The sequence below is a fragment of the Anopheles maculipalpis genome, chromosome 3RL, assembly GCF_943734695.1.
Source record: "Anopheles maculipalpis chromosome 3RL, idAnoMacuDA_375_x, whole genome shotgun sequence".
Taxonomy (NCBI): domain Eukaryota; kingdom Metazoa; phylum Arthropoda; class Insecta; order Diptera; family Culicidae; genus Anopheles; species Anopheles maculipalpis.
The window spans coordinates 80,332,662-80,356,831 of record NC_064872.1 but is presented as its reverse complement, the minus strand read 5'-3'; the positions used below and the strand labels follow the sequence as shown (position 1 = coordinate 80,356,831).

Here is a 24,170-nt window from a genome sequence, read left to right as displayed (position 1 = left end):
AGGTTCGATTTGATTCAGTGGATTAGCAATATAAGCGGGAAAGCAAATGGAAACGATAAGTTTACAATAATATTTTCGAAACTGTCAACTGTCACATTTTTTCAAGGTTCTGTTCCATTATAAAGCCTAATTTTAGATCAACAATCTGCAAAACACAAAAATAATGTTACCCTTTGCAAAATAATTCAATCTATGCTCTTTAATCCTTCCCAAAAAGTGCAAGAAATGAATTTCCTTTCATTAATCAATCCCAAACGTCATCGCTGATTCCGTTTCTGCTTCAAATTGTAAACTGTCAAACTTGTCCGCTTGCGTACCAACCCGTGCACATACTGACCTTGCTTCTTCGCATCAGAAATTGACAAATAAAAAAGAAGTCAAGCAAGCAAAAAAAAAACTCTGAAAAGCAATATGTCAAAGAATAGGATTTTGGTAAACAATCAAAGAAAATTTTAATTTTCTTACCATTTCCCGGCCTAGATGGAAGTGAAAATGCAGCATCGGACACGGGCACACATGTTCCAGATACAGGTAAGTGCTGGCGTTTGGCCTCATTTCTCCGCTGGCCACTCCCGTGATGGGTCGATGATGGCTGGCTGCCTGGCTGGCTAGCTGGCTAGCTGGCTGAGTGGCTCGTAAATTGGGGCTCTCTGCAATGCCCTCCTCACCAGACTAATACCTCGTACCATTTTCTCTCTTTTCCGCCGTTCCGTTCGTTGGTGCATTGGCCGCGTCTGGTGCATTGCACAACATGTGCATCGCGCGTGCCGAAAATGCGCCCATCACGCCACACACTCACACTGCCTGGCCTGCGTCGTTCTTCCCGCGTAGGTCAAAGCGCTGATCAAAACGCTGAAATGTCTGCAGTCGGACGATAAATACCAAGCGCTACTGTTTCTGATCTCGGCCATCAAGTTGTACGTCAAGTTCCTGTATAACGATTGCCAGGAACGGCTCTGCAAGCCTGCAATACTCAAAGAGTTGAACAATATCGAAAATGTGATTGTGCTAAACCTGCTTAAATCGCGTAGTGCACCAGCGTCCGGCTCGTCGCTGTCGGTTGCTACCGGCCACACGACCGTCTCCTCGTACGGTGATGAGATTGTAGGAAAATCGTGTCTAGATATCGATACCAGCACCAGTGTACGGTGCACGGATGTGTCGCTCGGGAGTGACGGTTTGCTACTGATGCACCCGCACCGAACCACCGCCGCCCACAGCTTGCCCGCACTTGCCCCCTGGGACCTACGGGGGAAGCTACTGCGAGGTAATCTGTTCGATGGGTTGCCACTGACCGGGAGCGCTAGCCTTGGCACGGAACTGATCAGTAAAGGTGGTTCGCTGCTAAAGACGGGTCAGCGCGTTGCAAGTGGAAATCGGTGGTTGGGAAATGTGCGTATGAATCGTGCGCTGGTTCGTATGATCGCTAATCACGACTTTAAGCTGCTGTTCAACATGTTCGAGCAAAGCATCTTTCCGGCGTGGAAAATTTACAAAAATGAACGAATATTCGTACGGAAACGGCCTGCTCTAACGACGGTAACGGTACGCACTTCGCTTCCCGCCATTTGTTACGGAAGCGGATCGTCTCACTCGCCTCCCGCCACCTACATCAAAAAGGAGGAGTTCGATTTCGATCCACCGTACTCGATTACGGATGATCATAGCTTCGAGGAGCTGAAGGATGAGGACGATGAGGATCTGTTGCTGATGAAGGAAGACGATTCGATAGACAATTCGAACGAAATCTTCTCGGAGGAGGAATCTTCGACGAACAACACCTCACTGATGCTGTCGTCCGATACGAACACGCTGGACACGAACGATTCGAGTATGGTTTCGCACGAGCGCAACAAGGAGCAGGTGTACCAGTGCTTACTATGTGATAAAAGGTATTTTCGGTGTTTGGGTGGTTCTCTCGGTGTGGTTTATAACGGAACAAAATTCCGTCTTCTCGCCCTTACAGCTATAGGAAACGCAAATCTCTTGTCATCCACTTTAGTCACCATCCGGGCTTCTGTCCCGATTGTGGCAAACAGCGAGGAGTAACGTCCGAGGTAAGGAATACACATGAAAAAGACCCTTTGGAATTGTTCAAAGCACCTTCGCTTCTCTTACGGTTGCAGGAAATCGTCGAGCACAACCGAATCTATCACAAAAACCGGCCTCACATATGCGAACACTGCGGGGAAACCTTCACACGGAATCAACAGTATCAGATACACGTCCAGGGACATTTTATAAGTAAAGATAGAGTAGCGGAGCAAAATTGTAAAAGTAAGTAGAATTGTTGCTAGGCAACCAGCTCAAATCCGGAAGCAAAAATAACGATATTTTCTTGTTCTCTCGTCCGCAGAAACTCACAAGTACAGCTGTAAAACATGCAGTATCGTGTTTAACAATCAGAAGTATCTCGAAAAGCACATCCAGAAAACCAACCACCAGGCGGAAGGTTTGGTGTGTGACATTTGTGGTGCAATATTTTCCAACAGTATCAAACTCAGCCAGCACGTCAGTCGCACTCATCACAACGGTAAGCGAGTTACAGGGTTTTGATCATTCGGAGTAGCATTTTACTTACCACGCCCACGCTGTTTTTTTGCCACTTTTTCCAGTGTTTACACCGAAAGCTTCCTTAGAAAGGAGTATGCTCCTGCAGGGAACAAGCGTTACGGATAAAGCGTACACCTGTGAACAGTGTGGCGCTTCGTTTCTCTCACAACCATCACTACGGGAACACATCAAACTATCACATTCCGTTCCGGTAAGTTATTAAATTGCGCCCGTTTAATCTAGCAACCCTCTTTACATCCGCTTCTTCTTTTTGCTGCAGGAAAACAAATTCGAGTGCAATATTTGCAACAAACTGTTTGCCGCCAAACGGTCCCTCAAACGCCATAAACTTTGCCATTCGGACGAGCGCGCCTTCCGCTGTACGGTGGAAAATTGCAAGGAATCGTACAAAAATCAGTCACACCTTGCCCGCCACATGAAGACGGCTCACCACATTGATCCACCTTCGAAACGGTTACAGAAGGCAAAGGCGGCAGCAGCAGCGGCGGCCGCATCTTCCGGGGTAACAAATACAGCGACCGCTGCATTAGTCGATCCTAGCTCGACCAGTGCGGACTTTATCGCGCACGGGGACGGTACAACGCTGATGGGTGGCGGAGGATCGTGTGATTCGCTCAAGGGAATTGGTGGCACGTTGAAGAAGTCGCTTGGAAGTAGTGAAAAATCGCTTGGTGACAGTAGCACCAACTTTAGCGATAATCTCTCATCGTTTAATTACGAGTTTTCCGATGCGACTACGGCCGGAACGTCAACGCCAGCGCTTGCCGCTACATTGAGTGGTGATGGAGGTGGGACAGGCTTGCTTACTGGTGCTAACAGTACGCTCACGAGCAATCGTACGTCAGCGTTAACTTGTGCCGTTAGTGGACCGCAAGGTGCGTTTAACGATCCCGTTATTAGCTTCGGTGCGAATAAGCCACAGCCTCAGCAGCAACATCAGCAACAGCAACACCTCGGAGCATGGCAGAATCTCGAGTTCGCTTCTGCGGCAACGCATCGATCGGCAGCACTTCCAGGCGGTGTCGGTGGTATGCAACCGCTCCAGGATCAACTGGCAACGACCGGTAGCTTTATGGATGGTGGTGGCCATCATCCACACATGCAAAACCATCAAACCATGCAGCAGCACCAACCGCCACAGCACCATCACGGACAACCAGGCTCGATCACGAATCAGATGATTGGTACGGGAAGTAATTTTATGACCACGGGAACCAGTTTACCGACAGTAGTAGCGAGGAGATTCCCTGTAAGTGGCGGTAGCGTTGATTAACCTTATGGTTGGTCGATCTATACGACATTAACAATTGTTTTTCCACCTTCTCTGCGCTTGTTTCAGCTTCCCGAGGCTAATTTCATGTGCGAACACTGCGACGAAACCAACTTCATTAACGCGCAACAGTACCAGCTGCACGTGCAGGACCATTTCTCTGCCAAGGAGGGTAAAGATCATCCCAGCAAAAGTAAGCCTAAAAAATCTCAGTTAAACCCATAAGATGTGTTCAAACCTTTTCTTTGTTTTTTTTTTCATGAATTTCACAGAGCTGTTACGGTTAATCTGTAAAACATGCAATTTGGTGTTTGCCACTGGAGCACAGCTCGATCGGCACATACAGAAAACGAACCATCACACCGAAAGCATCGCGTGTGAAGTTTGTAGTGCAATATTTAACTCCAACCTCAAGGTTTACCAGCACATGTTAAAGAGTCACAAGAATGGTACGTTTTTTCGGCTGCTATCTGCTGTTGGTCTTCTTTTTTCAATCATCTGATAAAACATTTATTTCTTCTCTTTGCTTTATCCACAGATGTTTGGTTTGCTTGTGAACAATGCTCAAAGGTTTTCATATTGAAACAGGACTACGATAAGCACCAGCTAGTGCACCAAACGGTGACGGATCGATCGATCATCTGCGAGCACTGTGCATCGTCCTTCCTGACCCAGGAAGCGCTAAAGGAACATATCAAAATTGCCCATTCGATGGTAAGTCTTTATACCAGCGGAAGCAGTACTACAATTGGCCATTATAACAACAAAAACATACAACATACATTCTAACATACATTTTGCTAACGATTTTATCCTCAAACTCTCTCCACAGGATAAGAAATACAAATGCAACATTTGCAACAAACTGTTCGCTGCTCGTCGATCGCTCAAACGCCATAAACTGTGCCACGAGGAGGAGGCCGCCTTCCGATGTCCGGTCGACGGTTGCAAGGATGCCTTCCGTACGGCAGCAAACCTGGCCAAGCACAAAAAGATGGCCCACCCAGCGACGGGACTGGTTGCGGTTTCGGCGGGCATGAATGTGATGGTGCACGATCCAATCGCCGATAAGGTTGGTGCGGGCCTTGGGATGCCTTCCGGGGTTAAAATGCTACCGGGCACGTCCAATGTTCCCGTTGGTGGTAGTGGTGGTGGTGGAGTAACGATGAAGGGTATGGAGAAGGTAGCGTTACACCACCAGGAAGCTTCCGGTGTGACCATGTCACCGGGACCGCAGACGAATGTGATGGGCGGTCAGCTTGCTGCAGCAAATCCAATGATGGGACTAAATTCTGGGCCCGCGGGTATTAAGACGGACGGACGATCATCCGCTGGCGGTATGATGGTGGTGCCTCCGTCACGAACCAGCAGCGCTGGCAGTAGTGTCGGAATGGGTGGCATTAACAATGGGAGTAGTGGTGCTAACATACCGTACAATCCGTATGATGCTGGAGGAATAAACTACAATAGTGTATTAGGACCACCAGGCGTTGGGACGAGTGGACCTCATCATTCCCATCACCATCATCACCATCACCTTCAACAGCAGCAACAGCAACAGCAACAGCAACACCAACAGCAGCAAGCTCAGCTTGTGCAGCAGCATCATCCGCAGGCTCACTCACATCACCATGCTCAATCTCAGTTTGTTGGAATGGGCGGTAATCCAGTTAGCTCCTCTGGCCTCCATTACTCAGCGCGGGGCGCTGCCGGTGCTGGAGGAGGTAGCGGACCAGTCAGCACTCCGGAACAGCAATCCGTTTCAATGGCGTATCGCATGGGAGATTCCACTGTTCCAGGATCTGCTGCAACTGCCACAACAAACTCCGCCAACATTCCATACGGGTACAGCCAGATGAACAATGCGTTCGATTGGCAGGGTATGGAGATGGGAACGACGGCCAATGCTGAGCCAGGCCTAATAAGTGGATCACCCGCTGGACAATCGCAAGGTGCTCCCGGTAGTAGCGGTACCATGAAGAGTGCAAGTAGCAATAAATATTACAACCCAATGCATGAAGCAGGCGGTGGTGGAGCGACAGGTACGTCAGCGGTTGGCGGTAGCCCTTCGACGGGTTTTCTTTCGCCTCAGCAGCTGCAGCATCAATCTCCTCATCACGCCCAACACATGCAGCATCATGCACAGCAAGCAGCGCAACTTCAGCAGCAGCAGCAGCAGCAGCAACAACATCTTCCACACCACGCACATCATGGACAACAGGTTGGTGGTGGATTACAGAACAAACCTGTTCAAGACCAGCATAATACCCATCAGCAGCAACAGCATATGATGAGTATGAACAGTCAGGACATGATGGGCTATCAGGTAAGATGCAATAGATTTGCCCACTAGGATTGGCTATATTATTTATTTTTACATCTGTCATGCTAGTACATTTTTAGTTTCTTCTTTATAATGCATTTGCTCTTTTAATGCACAATATAACCTTTCCTTTTCGGTAACCTTTCCTTTTCGGAATACTTTGTGATAGTTTCCAACTACTTCACCTGCGAATGGGACAATTCCGATTTTGTATTCTCCTTTGATCCCAATCAGGAGATATTGATTAATTGTCCCAATTTCTATCAATATTGTAACGAATTTTGTGTTCGTAGTTTGTTTAATATATACACGTTGGAATTATTAACACTTACACAAAATAATCAACGTATTTTCTAGGATATGTGGAACGCGAATATGATGAAAATGGACTTCCAAGACGAAGGAAACAATGCAAATACGGCGAGCAGCGGTGCATACAGCAGCTTGGGAAATATTCTTAACAATTTGGAAATGATGGGCGGTAGCAATAGTACTTTCGAGCAGCAACAACAACAGCAGCAACAGCAACAACAACAGCAAACCCAGCAGCAAGGCTATGACATGATATCCACCCCACGTACAAGCGCTGACACTCATCCACAGAGAGTGCAGTCCGCCCAATCGCCCGTATTAACGCCTCAACAAGTACAACATCATCAACATCATCACCAGCAGCAGCAACAGCTGCACCAACAGCAACAACAGGCACATGCGAAAGGTAGTCACTACCACAAGCAGCAGCAACATCCATCACACGGACACGCCACCACTCAAATGCTGCCCGCTGGTGTAGAGCCGGGCCAACTGGTGAACCAGCACCATCATCAGCATCAGCAATACTTTCCCGAACATCACGGTGGGCCGCATCAGCAGCAGGTACCACATTCGCATCACGCCGGTACGATGGGCCATTCGATGGCAATGCATCATGGTCACGGGCAGCAGATGCAGCATAGCCACGGGCATGCCGCACAGCAGACGCCGAGTCCGCATCATCCCCATCATCAGCATCATCTTCATCAGCAACAACAATTGCAACAACAGTACAATCCTCATCTACCGCATCATCCGCAGATGGTGCAACATCATGCTCATGCACCGGTACCTCCAGGTCAGGCGAGCGGAAGTGCTGGCAATGGTGGTACTGGTGGTCCCACGCATCTTACACATCACAACCCCTCACAGCAGCATCCCGGTGTATCCGGACAGCAGCAACAACAGCAGCAGCCACAGCAACCCGGTATTAGTTTTAATCCTGCCCAAAACGCAGCCGAACACTCGAATGCAAATGCGCCCGCCGCCTTGCCCACGACGGATGTTTCCAAAACACCGAACAATCTTCCGTTTGTCGATAGTTTCACTGAATCGATCGATTATCTGCAACAATCGTTTCAGTACGTGTAATAGCGACTCTTAGTAAGTCATCGTCGTCGTTCTTTTTTCTGTCTATTTATTTTTGCTAAAAGCACACCGGTTCATTTAGTCAAATTGTGTAAAAAGTGCATGCTACATACATTCCCATTTCTGATTTTTTGCTGTACCGTGTATGTGTTTGTGTGCTCTTGTGCGTGTTGAAGCTCTAGGTTTCCCCTTTTCTATGGCGGTTCATCCAAACAAACATCGTTCATCCTTTTTTTTATCATCAAACATCATCCGCATTACATGTAGTAGTAAATAGTAATAAGTAATAGAACGCCGCAATGCCGTCTTAAGAGCGGGCCTGGTGCAATTGAACGGAAATCCGGGGTCCTTTTTTTTGGCAGAATTGTGTTGTTTGTGTTTTGTTTGTTTTGTGCGCAAAACACACAAATGTAATTTTGTTTATATTTTAGTGAGTGCTTGAAGATGATTTTAATTTTACAAAGCTGCTAGCAATCTGCTCTCACTCATACACACATACACACACCACGCACTCTAACGTGGGACGTGTAGGACACATCCGGCAGGAAAGCACACAAGCAAACACGTTTATACGCTGCTATTAATACGTATATATTGCATTAAAAAAACTGAAAGGTGTAAATGTATAAATAGTGCTTACATTTTAATTTAGTCTAAGTCACTTTAATTAGGGGAGTGTAATCAAAAACGGCTTGTACAAGGGGGGCACACAATAATGAAAGCCGCTTCGTTATTACAACAAGAGCAGGTGTCTACCTAAGAAATGCTATATATGAACAATATGATAGCGAATAGAGCTGGAAGTGTGTGTGTGTGTATGAAGAAGTCATAGTAGGCTAGCATAAGATGGTTATACAGAGCTTGGAGAGCTGTATAGTGTTTTCCAGCTCAAACAAAGTAAGCATCCACATGTTTTCTCACAACAATAAGTGATAGATTGCTTTGATTGTTGTGTATCTTGAACCGATGCATTTGTTTTAAACATGTGAACACTTGTTCTGTTTCAGCTGGAATGAGCTGGTCGCTTCGAAACAAAAAAAAGGAAAATAATTTTTACATTTTAACCTGGCTATTGTGCGGTTATGCGCTATGGGTAAAAACTTTTTTTATGTTACTAAAATACTTTCGCGTTATTAGCTTAGCAATAGACAACAAATAAAACGTTATTTCGTTTTTTGTTTGTGTACAAACACTGTGGAACCAGTAGTATGATATCCGTTAAGATTGTACATGTACTGTTTGTTTCTTTTAATTTTTGCTAAGAAGTGTAAAAAAAGGTTAATTTAAGTTAAGCGTAACGTTTATCGTTGTTGTACATAATTTATCTTTATTCTGTTTTCGGTTTTGTAATAACGCATTGGAGAAAGTATATAATGATGTAGTCGTGTACACACACTCTCTCTCTCTCTCTCTCTCTATCTCTCTCTCTTTTTTGTTTCCCCTTTTTGATGATAGAAAACTTTTCCGTTTTTATTTTTGTAAAGCATGTTGTTTAGCTGATCGCCGATCCTCAAAATCAAACACAAAGCACGGTTTTAGACGCGGAAATTGTACACACGAAAAGGATATAGAGACGCAATACAGAAAAAAAAATCCAAGCAAAATACAAAATCCAAACAATAAGCAAATAGCTGGTAGCACGAGGGAAGGATATAATAGTGTTTAAGCATGTAAATTGTATATCCTGTAAAGCAGCGGTACACAACACACGAAACCCACGTAACGTATCCTGCTAGGAAGACTAGGAAGCAAGGTTTTCCTAGCGTTTGTCCTTCTGGCACACTCAAGGACATGATCTCTGGTTAAGAAAGAAAAACAAACACTCACACCTGTAAGCAACCGATTCAACCAACTCTTCTACCAATAGTTTATTGTGTGTTTAATAGCAAGTATTCAATAATGAACACACAAAAATCATCACGCAAAAATCACAATCACAAACAAACAAGAATGATTGATGCTTTAAAAGAAAATGGGGATTTCTTATTTTGTAAGAAATCTCGTTTAAGTAAAAACCTGTAACACAGCGAGAGATGATCTCCAGATGGAAGAAATAAGTGTACAAAAAAAAGGATAAAACTAAAACTAAAATTTCAAACCTAGAAAATACAGAAAAAGCAACAAAATACAGTAACAACAATCCCAGCGTTCGATATAAACTGGAAAATGGTTTGAATAGGCGAATCAACACAAACACCACAAATCTTGTAAATTAAACCTGAACAACAACAGCTGAAGCAAAATATTGTAAAAAAACGAGAGATAAACAGTAAAAACAAAAATTGCTTACGCAAACTCATTTCATTTTAAAACTCAATCTAAAAGCCGTACTAAAATTATACATAACAATTAAGAAAAAGAAAAGAGAGGAAAGTACTACAAACACACACACAAAAATGTATTATAAAAATTGGCAACTTGAAAAAAAACTTCACCCCATACACACCAATACTCTCACTCTCTCCTGTTCGTGTGTGGTTCGAGCAATTTGCAGTATAAAATATTTTATCAAAGAATCAAAGTGTAAAGGAACATCGTTCGCCGGATGCAATCGGATGCGTTCGATATCTCAAGCTCATCACAAAACATACAATAAATAGAATGATATATTAAAATACACACAGATATTATACACCGTGGGCATTTGCATTGGCGCTGTGTGCATGCAAGTGAACGAGCAAATAATGATGATAATGATACACACAAAACAAAGCCGGAAGCCGGAAGAGTGGCCCCCATCAACACACACACACACATACACACACAAAACACGATAGACAGCAAGCATTTTCAAGAAGAAATACGACACACACTATTCATCATCTTCTAGCTCTACACAAGCATACAAAAATATGCTACAAAGGTAGAGTAAAAGGAATCAGAAGCATAATGAAAGTGAAAGGGGGAACATGAGGAAGAGTATATAAAAGAGACACAAAATAAGAAAAAATAACTATTAAACTATTATATACACGATTATTATTATTATTGATTATTATCATTATTATTGTACCATTATAAACTATTATTGCAAATAATAAATGCTAAACCAGAAACAATAATTGTGAAGAAAAGCAACACAAAACAATGTGAAGAAGAATCGAAATACTGTGTGCGGTGCAATTTATTTCAATCTTTTGATGACAAACGGAAGGGACAATTTTACTTATGTTACAGTTCATGTAGGCTTGATTGGGTTCTTTTCATGCATTTATGCTGACAATCGTTATCCTTATCTTCTCAACAACTCACAGGATCTTCTGGCGACAAGATTGCTTCGATAATGATATCTTTAAGTAGACAAAGTTCTCGGAAGAGCCCTCTTGGGCGTAAATCCTTTGACGAGGTTCAAGGATCGTCTTGTATGTGCCCTGTTGGACGATGCAGAGAAAGACTTTTACTCGAGGTTCCTTCAACGATCAGAGACGTCGTCTGCCGTTTAGATAAAACTCAAAAAGCGGGCGTTGACGATGAAGAAATATAGAGAATTGTTATTCAAGGATTTGCGACTTACAGCTGTAAGAGCTGGCTGTTTTGCGACTCGCCGACATTGTAACCATTGATGCTCAGCCTTTTCTGTCGCCGAGCCTAGAATGTACTGAAGCGTTACGCTTGCTGAAATTTAATGTTGGTCATAATGATCCTATCTCTTGACCTTTAAACTGTGTGATATGTAGTACTTTTGCAATTAAAACACGCGAAACAATCTACATTCGATTTTTTTGTTTCAGTCATTCCAGCATCCACTAAAAATGTCCCAATGGGTTAACGCGCAGCATCATGATCGTTACCGGGTTTTGTCAGGGTGAACTGGAAAATGACTGTCGCTCGCTTTATTGAAATTCTTCCATCTACATGTTTCTCCCTAATACGCAATTCGTGCCGCCCTTGGATCTTTATCGTGGTAAGATGTTGTTCTTCTAGAGTGCAGTACCTTTTCTATGCACAATAATTCTATCATTCATACGGCTGTTGTGGTTCAATGGGCAAAATTGTGTTTTGAACGATACCACATTTTTTTCTGCACCTGCTTACTGATGGCATGTGTGGTTCCAAATTCGGTGCATTCTATCTCTCTCTATTTGATTTGCTTCCATCGTGCCAACAAGATCTTTCGTCACCGTGTGTTGTGTTGTTGTTTTTTTTTCTGGAGGCCTTCTCTGCCGCCACACTTCTTCTCGTCCTCTCGGTCTCTTCTTAGAAGGAATTTGTAAAGCAAAAAAACGATTTAATGCTCCGGGAACTATACGCTACTCAGCACCATTTAGGCGGAGAAGGTAGACATGAAGCTGGTGACGACGGACTTAAGCTTAGCATCGGCATCGTCCGAGATCTTGCCCTCCGAGGCGATCTGTTGCAGCAGCGCCTTCTCGTTCGTCTTGACATGCGCCAGGAATTCCCTCTCGAACTTGGTAATCTTGCCCGGGTCCATCTTGTCCAGGTAACCTCGCACACCGCAGTAGATGACCGCAACTTGCTCCTCGATGGCCATCGGCACATACTGTCCCTGCTTCAGCAGCTCCGTCAGACGCACACCACGGTTCAGCAGCTGCTGGGTGGCGGCATCCAGATCCGAACCGAACTGGGCGAACGCAGCGACCTCACGGTACTGGGCGAGCTCCAGCTTCATCGAACCGGCGACCTGCTTCATGGCCTTGGTCTGGGCAGCGGAACCGACACGCGACACGGACAGACCGACGTTAATGGCCGGTCGGATACCCTTGTAGAACAATTCCGTCTCCAAGAAGATCTGTCCGTCCGTGATCGAGATGACATTGGTTGGAATGTAAGCGGACACATCACCGGCCTGTGTTTCGATGACGGGCAGGGCAGTGAGCGAACCGCCTCCGAGCGTCGGGCTCATCTTGGCCGCACGCTCCAGCAGACGCGAATGCAGATAGAACACATCACCCGGGTAGGCCTCACGACCTGGCGGACGACGCAGCAACAGCGACATCTGACGGTAGGCGACGGCCTGCTTGGACAAATCGTCGTAGATGATCAGGGCGTGCTTGCCATTGTCACGGAAGTATTCACCCATGGCACAACCCGAGTACGGCGCCAGGTACTGCAGCGGGGCAGCATCCGAAGCGGTGGCGGACACGATGATGGTGTAGTTCATCGCACCGGCATCAGTCAGACGCTTCACGATCTGGGCGACGGTGGAACGCTTCTGACCGATGGCGACGTAGATACAGTACAGCTTCTTCGACTCATCCTGTCCGTCGTTGAAGCGCTTCTGGTTGATGATGGTATCGATAGCCAGAGCGGTCTTGCTGCAGAGGAAGAAGAGTAAATGTAATCAGTACGTGCCTTTTTCGGTATTGCATTGCATGCAACTATGTTTCTTACCCAGTCTGACGATCACCAATGATCAGCTCACGCTGGCCACGACCAATCGGGACAAGCGAATCGACGGCCTTGATACCGGTCTGCATGGGTTCGCGCACAGACACACGCGGGATGATGCCCGGGGCCTTGATACCGACACGGAAGCGCTGCTTCGTCTTAATTTCACCCTTACCGTCGATGGCGTTACCGAGGGCATCAACGACGCGGCCCAAGATTTCATCACCGACCGGCACGTCGACAATGGCACCGGTACGCTTGACGATATCGCCTTCCTTGATCAGCTTGTCGTTACCGAACACGACCACACCAACGTTATCCGGCTCCAAGTTAAGGGCCATACCCTAAAAAAACACACACACCAAGCAATCGCGCAATTAATATCTCGCTAATCATGGCTGGCGGGCTGCAAAAGCTTACCTTAAGACCGGAGGAGAACTCCACCATCTCATCGGCCTGGATGTTCTTCAGACCATACACACGGGCAATACCGTCACCGATGCTAAGCACACGGCCAGTTTCCTCCAGGTCAGCCTTCGGGGCCGATCCGAGGATGCGCTCTTCGAGGATGGCGGAGATTTCAGCACCACGGTTGGCAGTGGAAACGTGGAAGTTGCGAGCGGCAACCGAAACGGCCGGCACGGCAATCTTAGCAACCTGCGAAAAGAAAAGCGCCGGCAAAATAACAAAAAAGGACATTACATAACCCGCAATCCAAGGAAAATGTAATGATTTTTAGGACTTATGTGGATAAATTTCGGTAAAATCTGGATGGAAAACAAACGATGTAAATTGCAACATTATTTTCCAATAAATTTGAAAACATAGTCTTCAATTACTTTTGCATGTTTTAAGGGGGTTAGGTTTTTTCAGTGTGCTGTCAATTCGCGTCCGCCATCATGGAACCTTCATGCGGGGTTGATATCGCCCCATACCATTACACCATTCACAGCTGACAAATTACTCGATTCGATTTGCATTTAAGTTTTCCATGTTTCCAGTTTATTGCTCCAGTAGTATTAACACTTTTCCAATAGATCACTGTTTTGCTTATCCATTTTCAATCGTACGAAAATGGCAACGAGCGTTACATAACGCGAGGAGCCGTCACCGGGGGCCGCGACTGCAGAACGTTTTGGGGCAACCGGCACTGTGAAAATCTTCTCGATTGCATAACATGCTGGGGGTGGATGGGTGGAGGCAATTTTTCCCCCATTCACGAAAACTACCTTCTTCACACTGGACACTTGCACTTGATTTTTGTGAATTTAAATTACAACCGTATATATTCCTCTGCGATTATGTCACCAATTTTCTTCCCATACGGACCCCGCCAAGGAATCGATAAGGCCACACACACACACCGTACACGCGAAACATGTCGTCGCCGGATGAAATTTAGGAAGTCATTTTCGCTCACCTGGGTCGCGGTTCTGGGCAGGCTGCGAGCCACGGAGGCCGCCAGACGGGCAGAAATCATCGACATCGTTGTTGTTTCTGCGGATTGCTGCTGCTGGATTTAGAGTACTGCTGAACTGAACGCCTAAAGTTCCACGGTCGTCGTTGGATAATGGGTTTCCTACAACTTCTTCGCACGGACTGCGCGACTTCCTTCGTGAAAATGGAGGTCGTTTTCTTTCTCTTTCTTCCGACAGATCGTGTCGTTCGGCAAAGGTGGCGTTGTTTAGCGTGCAGGGTTGACTTCTTTGCGAAAGTGACAAGAGTGTTCGAAATTACTTGGTGTGGGGTTCCAGATGTTTTTGTCGGAAATTTATATTTTTAGATTTATTCTTTTCAGTTCTATTAGTTGTTGAAAATGGTTCTATAATATGTCGAAGCAGGTTGAGTAAGCTGCTGGTAGACCTAGAACACCAACAAAAATCTTGAACCAAATCGAAGCAATGCCATGTGGCCACCGTCAAATAAAACAGATAAATCATTCCAGTAACATAACAAAGGATTTGATACAATAGAAACTTTTTCCTTACCCTAAAAACACAAAAAACCATGCAATCGTGCAATTAATAACTTGCTAATCATGGCTGGCGGGCAACAAAAGCTTATCTTAAGACCGGAGGAGAACTCCATCTCATCGGTCTGGATGTTCTTCAGACCATACACACGGGCAATACCGTCACCAATGCTAAGCACACGGCCAGTTTCCTCCAGGTCAGCCTTCGGGGTCGATCGGAAGAGGAAATTTATATTTTATAACTTTTTCTTTCCAATTCTATTGGATGTTGAAAATGGTTCTATAACATATGGAAGCAAGTTGAGCATGCTGAAGATACGTTTGTACTAGAAAGGGAGAATGGTAGACCTAGAACACCAACAAAAATCGTGAACAAAATCGAAGCAATGCCATGTGTCCACCGTCAAATAAAACAGATAAATCATTCCAGTAACATAAGAGGGGATTTTATACAATCAAAACTTTTGCTGCTTCAATGTGTAAAACCAATCTAAATTATTATTATCTTCATCAAATCGTTTAAAAATATGTCGGAAATATGATTGATTGTTTCGAAAATCCGACAGCGCTGTCATACTTTTTGACAGTAGCACAGCATTTTTTTATCGCCCTCATTGTGCGAGAGAAAAACGTAAATAGAAAAAAAGTTTATACAAATATTGGACCGTGCTGAATTTTGCAACTTTCTTCAGAACGGTGTGTTGTGTTTGAGCTTGTCGTAATTTGAAGAGAGTTCTTAATACATTAACCGCGAAGCGGCATCTAGAATGCACCAATCAGCACTGAAGCTTCGCTGTGTGTGATGGAATGTCTGTTCTGCAAGCTCGCTTAGGGTGGCAATTGGGCTAGGGACCAGCTGAAGGCAAGCAGAAAGAATGCATCTGTCAGAAATTCCTTAGTTTCTCGTGAGGAATTTCGGAATTGTTGTGGATTAAAAGCTCTCAAAAAGATTTTCCCGGACAGAAGCAACTGGAGTGATTAGTCCGTGGTACGCTTGCGGGATAAAAAGTGATCCGGAAGCGGTAGTCATCAGTGCGGAAGGGCAGTTCGTTCGATGCTACAGTCGCAATAAACAGCAAGGAAAGGCATCACTAGGCGCAACAAATAACAGTGAAAAAAAGGACATACCAAGGTGTTAGCAGACAATCTGATAATTCCAATCGGGTAACAATCGCGATGATTGCATTAACGAGAGGGTTAAGCAATGGGCGATAAACCGAAACAATAACAAACAACAACAAAACGTCTGACACATCATCGCATCTCTCGCTCGCTGGTCGCAATGGTGTTTCCTTGGTGTCGCCGACCAACGGAGCTGGCTATGCAGATCTTTTAATAGAATTTTTGTGCGTTTTTTTTTTCAATACTAGTCTCATTTGCGCTACTGGCTCGAGCAGACAAGTCTCACTATATTTATAAACGAGGTGTATGTGTGTGTGTGTCTGTGCATGGTGTAATGCAACGATGAGCAAAAGTGTCACAAGTTACGGTACGTCCTGGTTCTGTTCGGTACGATTTAACTGGATCGTCCCTTCCAAACCCCGCTGCAAGCGTGTAAATGTGTGCATGTGTTCGACATTGTAGTGGAAATTAATCACAACAAAGCAAATCCATCGCTCATCCCGACCTTTTCCGATGGTACGTTACAAAAGTGCGGTCAAGTGCAATCGCGAAAAAGCTCCCTCATTTTCCTTCCGGTTCCGGCGCACAATCGGGTCAACGGATCGCCGCAGCAAGCGTTAGCGAGCAGAGAGCGTGGTACGCGGGGTACGGTCGGTTCGGTTTGGGCAAAACAGAAAAATCAATTTACGATATCGTCCCGTCGGCGGCAACGGCGACGGATTAGAGTTACTGGCGAGAGTGAACGAACGAGCAAAACTATTCGCCAGGATGGCCTACACAACGAATGAAACGCACGACGCGCTGTGGAAGCAAATATTGGAAAACCATTGGAAGTATGTCGAGTCCGAGGAATCGATGCTGAAGATCGAACTGCGGCGCGACCTAGAAGGTAAGCGGGATGACTCAATGCAGGAAGTGAACCTGTTTTTCGTAGACTATGCCGTTGCCATAATTGGGATTTAAATGGTCATTGCGAAGTAGAAACACGGCGGCCTGAGGCGGGCATTAATTATATCACCTACATACTCTTCGCGCACAAGTGCGACAATGTGACTGCTGGGGTTTTGTAGAAACAACTGGCTAATCGTGTAGAATGAATCGCCAATGATGATTCGCGTGAACTGCTCTATCCTCAAAATGGAAAGTTGATTTATTAAAATAGCTAAAAGGGAGAGAAAAGATTACAACAATTAAAACAATTAAAATCCTATCATTAAAGCAACGATCACAACAGAGCAAACAACATGCTTCTAGCTGGCTACTAGATCCAGGCACTTGGCGAACCAAAGGCTACTGCGTTATCATTTTTGCTACCAGCGATATACGTGACACGTTAGGCTATGATGAATCACTTTATCAAGAGTAGTAGTGAGATAGTGTGCCTTGATTAGATTCGCCATTTTTTTCTTATCAATCCTGTACCGAGGACTTGTAGCATCCGGAAGATAAGAGCAGTTTGAATGTTTTTTTTTTTCACTTTTCTACACACAAACTAGTCTACCTTAAATTGAGAGCATAGGTCGCGCGATCTGCTCGAGACGTTCTTGTCCCTTGGAGATGTCCGTTTACCGTGGCGAAAATTGTACCGTATTAGATGAGTCATAAGATCAATTGGGTGTTGATTGCACACAGGGGGTGGCTACCTCGTCTTACTAAATCGGAACAGTCTGGCAATTGCATGCAAAGCTGTGTGTGACAAGGAAATTGAATGAAAAACAACTTGTACTAAAGTAAAAAAAGAGGCCTCAATAATTGCTCGACAATTCCCTTAACGCAAATCCAGACATATTGCCAACGAACAATGAATTGGACAATTTTAGGGATAATTTTGATGATGATAATGATGATAATGTCATAATTTTTTAATCTACTTTTCTCAGCCTATCGAACCCTGAGTCCTTCTTGCTGGCCACATGACGGTTTGATAAATTTATTTATTTCACGGAGCTAAACAGATAATCCTTAAGGACGATCTGGATCAGATCTTCCTATAAGCGGACTGAGCGGCCGCGTGGGCCATTGACTCGAAAGAGATCCCGAGATGGAACCTAAAACGAATTTCTGGTTGTCATTTCTGGCTTATCTGATGGATGGGACTGATTCTTCAGATCGTGATTGCTACCACGAGAGGTCCCTCCCAACACCCCCGTCACAAGATGGAGATATACAAGGGCCTCGGTGCTCCTTGTCAATTGCTGTTATGGTATTGAGGCAGCAATGAAATCGAAACTAAGTGAAATAGCGAAACGAAATGGCTTATTTTTTAAAAGACAAACTTTAGATTGATTAAACCAAAACTACGATTTTCCGGGTTTCCATCTCTCTACTATTCATCTGATATTTTAAAAATTTGTTAAGATATTAACAAATCGATTTACTAACCGGATTTTATAAAAGTCCAATTGTCAATTTCTAAACCCCTAAAAGCCTCCGAAAACTTTGAAACATTGTTCATTTGAGACGTGCCCGAATTAGCGTTCAAGGCAATGTATCTGTTCACGTTCGTTTGGAAATCGAAAACGCAATTAAAGATCTAAGATCAGCACTTCAAATTTTTAGTTCGTTTGTTTGGAAACCCTTCCAATGTTTAGCCAATCTTCCTCCAAACCGTGCCAGATGCATTCAAAACTGAAAAAGGTCAGTTAGAATATACGTTTATTTTTAGCGTCAAGGAGGAAACTTCCTATTGCCAACACGAAAATCATCTACATACCACAATTATTCGTACAAAGAAGCCCTCCGTGATATCTTTGTGCAGCATATTATTTACAATTATATTTGCTACATTTGGTTTCGTTTCATTATCTCAGTCTTATTATTTCTATATATTCCAATAACCTATATTTTCATTTTGCCGTCTTTTAGATCTGATAGAAAAACGTTTGGGAAAGGTGCCACCAAATGAGAAATTTTATCTCGACGACACAAGATATGCATTCGATAGGTATGTTCTCGCTAGCCATACGTATAATGCAGCCCGGATTGAAGAATTTAATATTTAATTGTTTTCCTACGTTTGTTTTGCAGCTCGGTCGCACATCTGGATGATTTTTCGGCCTATAAAGCATCGATCGGATTTGAGGCAATCAGCCAATACGCTAACAATCTGTTCGTGAAACCATGGCGTAAGGAATACAAAGTGATAAAGGTAATAACGTGGCACGTGTGCTACACTTTTTATTGACTTCATAATTTATCTGACCCCTTCTCCTGACCCCGTCGTTACTTTTCAGATGTACTCTGGATTCTACCAGCACGAAATAGCGGCCAATCTGGTGAATGCGGAAAAATTATTTCAAGCCATGGGCTACCAGCTGATGCCGAATAAAACGCTCGTGCTGGACGGTCCGATCTGTCCGGATCAAGTAATGAATGTTGCGCGGGATGCTATTACAGCGTACGTGGAATGTCAGGTGAGAAGGAGTTTCTTTCGGGCAGATGTGTACTGCGGTGAAGAACTGAGAACACTAAGAAACATTCAACTATAATTGGTCCCGCTTCTCTCCTACAGATGATGAAACGAATTTATAGTGAGCTTACTTCGCTTCGGCTGTCGATAGATTGGATTGATATTTACAACTACAGAAGCTATCACGCTGGTCAGTAGTGTACAGAAGAAGAGAGACGACTATCGCATTAAATGGATGTTTAATTTCGTCATTTTGTTTTTATATTTGCAGCTGATGTAATGCAAACAGTCAAGCAGATGGCTCTGTCTATACAAGAAAAGCATCACAAGAAACAGCAAGCTAAATTAAGAGGTATACTATGGAGAGCCGTAGTCAATTAGATTTTAGTTGTTTCTGTAGCAAAGTTTTGTCTTAATCCATTACCACATTAGTTTAATTAGTCTTCTAGTAAAATAAGTAAACTCCTGCATGTCGCTTAACGGATCCCGCATTTAGTACTTCCGTGGAATACATTTACAATAATCATGTTTTAAAGTATTAACACACTTGCACGTACATTGTCATCCATCTAAAACACATGCTATATCTTCAATGTTAATCCATGTTAATTCTATCATACTGTTTCCTATTCATAAATGCATTTAGAAAATGTCAGCATTGCAACCCTTCATGTACTAGATACAGTTTTAGTGGCTTAGGAAATAGTTTGGCGTGGCTTTATTGCTTGCTCCGCTTACTTACTGGAACAGTACGCACGACTTCTCGCCCTATCTAATCAAAGTTGTACCAATGACTTTCGAAAACCAATTAAAGTATCTATGTACTTTCCTGCAATAACACAAAGGAGTAAGACACAATTTTAAATTTAAATATTTTACTACCTCATGCTTATCCGACAGCTGCAAGTTTCGATGCCCTAGATAGTCTTATATTTGCATGATACACTAATGCATGCATAAAAAAATGAGATTCTATAGACGGCGATAAAGATAAAGGTATATTGCAGATTGAGTAAAAGACTAAATTGAAAGGTTAAAAAAAATCAGATCAGATGTTTCTTTACTAAATGCTGCTAGGGGTAAATTTGGTTCCCCAATTTTTCCCTCTTTTGGGGTTGAAAAATAGTTTCATAACGACCAGAACATAGCTCCTTGCTGGTATTAGGATTTGACCCCTTGGGCTTCTAGCATTTCACGAGTGTTCTAAAGCGTTTCGTGACGCCGACGTGCTCCTTTCGGTGGTCGATTTCACTGCCGATTCCATTGTAGTCTTTGACCACCCTTTTTTATTGGCCCCTACTCCGCTTATAAATACACACCATGCTGTTTTTCTCTGAACTACTGATGTAAAAACAGTACGAATCTGATTCTGCGATTCAATACCTACCTCAATTTAATCCCCTAACTAAATTTTTACTGGAAAAAAACTAGGTGGCTACCTTTCCTCTGTGCCACACTTGCTCCAACCTCCGCTACTAGTTCAATTTCATCTTAAACAGCATTTAAGCAGCGATGGAGTTCGATTTCGGTGCTGTTTTGTTTGGTGTGATTAGATAGATGAGAAGGACACAAAATCGTCGTTAAGAATGGCTCCTTTTCTTAATGCATACTGCACCTCTCCGATCCACTCTATTTCTTAACTATATTTTCTACATTACTAGTTTAAAATAACATTAATAAACTCCATTTTTTACGTATGACGTCTCCTTTTTAACACTGCATTTGCCATTTTTTTTTTGGTTTTCACTTAATTGTGTCCTCACTGCTCTAACCGCCCAAGCGAGATGTGACTGTGACTGGCGCTCATATTGTATATTCGTTTCTTCAATTTGTTTCGTCTCTCTTCTCTCCAGACACGTACGGCAATAATAGTGCGCCCGCTTTAGCGCCTGCTAGTAGCTGCAATTCATGCAACCCGTATCAATTCCATGTGCAAAGCCAACAACCACCTCCCCCAGTGCCACCAACGGCCGTTTCCGCCAACGCGTACTGTGGTCCCGGTGGTGGTGGGAACGGTGTCGTTGTTGGCAGTAGTCAGCTGTATAATAGCGCTGTTGTTGCTGCATCCTGTAGTATTCATAGCCAACAGCATCAACAACATCAACAGCAGCAGCAGCCGCCACCACCCCCACCGCCCCCGCAACAACAGCAGCAACAATTGCCAGCGAATGCGTACGGTGGTGCATACCATCATCCTCATCATCAACTTCCTCCTTCTTCGCATCATCATCACCATCATCATCTTCACCATAGTAGTTACCAGAGCTTTCAACCAACGACGAGCACATCGGGCACTCAGCAGCAGCAGCAGCAGCAGCAACAGCAGCAGCAACAAATTGGTGCGCCACCACCTTTGGGTACGATGCCCCATTCAAAATCGCTCGATCACTATCAGGACGCAAATAGTGCGGCTGCTGCTGCTGCTGCTGCCGCATCGGCCGGCAACATGTACGGCATGAATGTGTACATGCAGCGACACTCCATTGATCAACCCTATCACTATACGATCGCAACGCCCTACGGTGGTGCGCAGGCTGTTTCATCGGCAAGCGCCATCCAACCAACGTTCGACGGTGGTCCGCTCGATGGAATGCTAGCGTGTGGTGGGGGAGTAGTGGCTGGCGGTGTAGGCGCCGGTGTTGCCGGTACCGGTGTAAGTTGCGGCAGTAACAATCATCCTTATAATAATGTTCCAGGGAGCGGCAGCACCAGCGGACGCTATCCACCGATGCCGTACGCTGGCAATGCAAACTTCCCGATGGGAATTCCACCCGGACCGATGTTTATGAATGGTGGGGGCCAGATGAAGCATCTACAGAATGGGATGGTGGAAGGATGCGGATCCGGGTATCGGCATGCGGCAATGAACCTGGGCTACCCATCGTATCGTGGCCCGAACGGTGCTATGATGTCTGGATCGTACTACCATCAATCGCCGATGGATGCTTCAATCTACGGTGGTACCTCAATAGCAACCCAAACGGCCGCCTACGGTTCGACAGCCCAGCCAGGAAGTTCGATACTAACCAGCAAGAAAAAAATGCACGATGATTACGATATCGTGTCGAGTAGTGTGCGCCGATGCAACGATGCCACGTTACGTTCCGGTAGTGGATGTGCCAAAAAGTTGGACCGTTATCACAAAAATTCTGAGCTGCTGATTGATTACGAGAGCGATATGTTGCCGGAAGCGTTGGCCGAACGGAATCTGAAAGAGCAGCAGCAGCAACAGTATCATCACCATCATCACTATTTGCATCATCAGACGTCACGCAACTCACGGCAATCGGACTTCGACAGCTACGAAGACGAGCAGCTACAGCGCGAACAGGAGCAGAGTAGCAGCAATGCTGCAGCGCGTCGGATTTCGAGCAAAAATCAGGACGGAATCGGATGCTACGAAACGTGGAACTATGTGTATCAAAATTTGGAAAAGCAAGGCTACACAAAGGATCTGGGAGAAAGGGGCGATTTTTTGGTGGATGAACTGGACGATGGTGACGATGACAGGATGGAAGAGGAAGAGGATATTCGTCGATCGTCAAGACGCAGGGCGGAGCTGGTGGATGATGTGCATGGACACTCGAGCAGAAGAGAATCGACCAATAACGCTTCCACCAGCACGACGCTGCGCCGCAATCACAACGAGAAGCTAAAAGCGATGAAACCGAAGGCTGCCGACAAGGTGGACGGTATAATCCGACAGTCGTCGGCCGGTGTGGCGAAGCAAAGTGCCGCAACGGAAAACCGTACACGACACGAACGACACCCTTCGTCTGGTTCAGCGGTCACTTCCGCCAGTATGGTGCAGAAGGTGGCAAAAATGTCGCTTTCCAACAATGCCACAACCGATGATCTGTTGGGGTTGGAACAGAACGGTAAACCCGATGTCGCCAGCATCCACAACAATAGCCGACGGAATTCGGTGACGAAAAAACAAATCACACCTCAGGGCTCTGGTTCTTCCTCGTCCACCACGGGCGGTGGTCCGGTGGTGAAGGAAACGAAAAATAACAGTACGAGCACGGGCATTTTGGTCAACAGCCATCACCACCACGGTGCGTTGAACAGCAGCATCGGAAGTGGTTATCCGAGTGCCGGCGGTGGTAATATAGCGCCCGCGAAGAAGAAAACGGCCACATTCGATACCGGTGCGGTAACGATCATCAACCCTAGCCCGACAGGTGGCAGTCCCGGTAGTGCTGCCGAATGGAATTGCAATTTCTGTACCTACCTAAACCCGGATGTCAAACGCATCTGTGATATGTGCTCCAAGAGTCGTGACTTTCGGCTCGATGGAACGGCTGCGACCGGTACCACGACCACCACCAGCAATGGGACAACGGCAACTTGTGTTTAAACGCCATTTTTCTCGATACGGGAATGGAATGGTGGGACAATGTTATGCTCTTCACTAGTTCTGTTTCGTTTTGTTTTAACAACTTTTACATTTGTTATTCAAATTTTTGGGCACGACGAGATGGTACGCTGTTGTTATGCTGTTTTTGGGTTTTTACATTCTGATGTTTTAACTTTTACGATTATTTATGTTTTTTTGTTGTGTAAAATGGTTGTAAGGTTGTCTGTGCAAAGACATTGTATTGAAATTCTAGATCCCGTTTAATACGATTTTTTAGGTATTTTCTTGGCAATTGCTTCAAGCAATCCAATTTGATTTGCCAATATGGCAATAGAATGGATTCGCTGCAGTGACCGGTCCAAAATGTTCAAATACTGTGTTCCCATAATG

General features: G+C 44.8%; 6 protein-coding genes across 7 annotated transcripts in view; 3 read left to right on the top strand and 3 right to left on the bottom strand.

Annotated features, from left to right (window-relative positions):
- LOC126563401 (U6 snRNA-associated Sm-like protein LSm2) overlaps positions 1–24,170 on the bottom strand; it is a 507,910-nt gene that overhangs the window by 762 nt on the left and 482,978 nt on the right. The window lies entirely within an intron of this gene.
- The window catches only part of LOC126561488 (uncharacterized), a 581,387-nt gene that overhangs the window by 232,065 nt on the left and 325,152 nt on the right, over positions 1–24,170 (bottom strand). The window lies entirely within an intron of this gene.
- LOC126563452 (H/ACA ribonucleoprotein complex subunit 3) overlaps positions 1–24,170 on the top strand; it is a 334,268-nt gene that overhangs the window by 183,727 nt on the left and 126,371 nt on the right. The gene's annotated exons all lie outside the window — the stretch shown is intronic.
- Positions 352–23,780, top strand: LOC126563487 (uncharacterized). The gene is made up of 13 exons (XM_050220132.1): positions 352–531; positions 832–1,892; positions 1,967–2,057; positions 2,127–2,277; positions 2,357–2,533; positions 2,616–2,764; positions 2,834–3,823; positions 3,914–4,037; positions 4,117–4,293; positions 4,383–4,558; positions 4,677–6,170; positions 6,525–7,043; positions 21,735–23,780. The coding sequence occupies exons 1-13, from the start codon at positions 481–483 to the stop codon at positions 23,778–23,780; spliced, it is 7,206 nt and encodes a 2,401-aa protein (XP_050076089.1). The 5' UTR covers positions 352–480.
- On the bottom strand, positions 11,748–14,554 carry LOC126561979 (ATP synthase subunit alpha, mitochondrial). The gene is made up of 4 exons (XM_050218376.1): positions 14,338–14,554; positions 13,338–13,574; positions 12,921–13,261; positions 11,748–12,844 (listed from the first exon to the last, which is right to left on the bottom strand). Exons 1-4 carry the CDS (start codon positions 14,401–14,403, stop codon positions 11,833–11,835), a joined length of 1,656 nt encoding a protein of 551 aa, XP_050074333.1. The 5' UTR covers positions 14,404–14,554; the 3' UTR covers positions 11,748–11,832.
- LOC126562935 (protein tamozhennic) lies at positions 16,698–19,801 on the top strand. Its single transcript, XM_050219539.1, has 6 exons — positions 16,698–16,900; positions 18,877–18,955; positions 19,039–19,159; positions 19,245–19,424; positions 19,523–19,610; positions 19,692–19,801. Exons 1-6 carry the CDS (start codon positions 16,780–16,782, stop codon positions 19,799–19,801), a joined length of 699 nt encoding a protein of 232 aa, XP_050075496.1. The 5' UTR covers positions 16,698–16,779.

Coding starts and splice junctions, on each gene's coding strand:
- LOC126563487 (XM_050220132.1), top strand. CDS start 481: ATGGAAGTGAAAATGCAGCATCGGACACGGGCACACATGTTCCAGATA. Junction 2,278..2,356: donor AGCGGAGCAAAATTGTAAAA/GTAAGTAGAATT, acceptor TCTCGTCCGCAG/AAACTCACAAGTACAGCTGT. Junction 2,765..2,833: donor AACTATCACATTCCGTTCCG/GTAAGTTATTAA, acceptor TTTTTGCTGCAG/GAAAACAAATTCGAGTGCAA.
- LOC126561979 (XM_050218376.1), bottom strand. CDS start 14,403: ATGTCGATGATTTCTGCCCGTCTGGCGGCCTCCGTGGCTCGCAGCCTG. Junction 13,575..14,337: donor TGCCCAGAACCGCGACCCAG/GTGAGCGAAAAT, acceptor TTCTTTTCGCAG/GTTGCTAAGATTGCCGTGCC. Junction 12,845..12,920: donor ATTGGTGATCGTCAGACTGG/GTAAGAAACATA, acceptor CTTCCTCTGCAG/CAAGACCGCTCTGGCTATCG.
- LOC126562935 (XM_050219539.1), top strand. CDS start 16,780: ATGGCCTACACAACGAATGAAACGCACGACGCGCTGTGGAAGCAAATA. Junction 16,901..18,876: donor ACTGCGGCGCGACCTAGAAG/GTAAGCGGGATG, acceptor GCCGTCTTTTAG/ATCTGATAGAAAAACGTTTG. Junction 19,160..19,244: donor AGGAATACAAAGTGATAAAG/GTAATAACGTGG, acceptor GTTACTTTTCAG/ATGTACTCTGGATTCTACCA.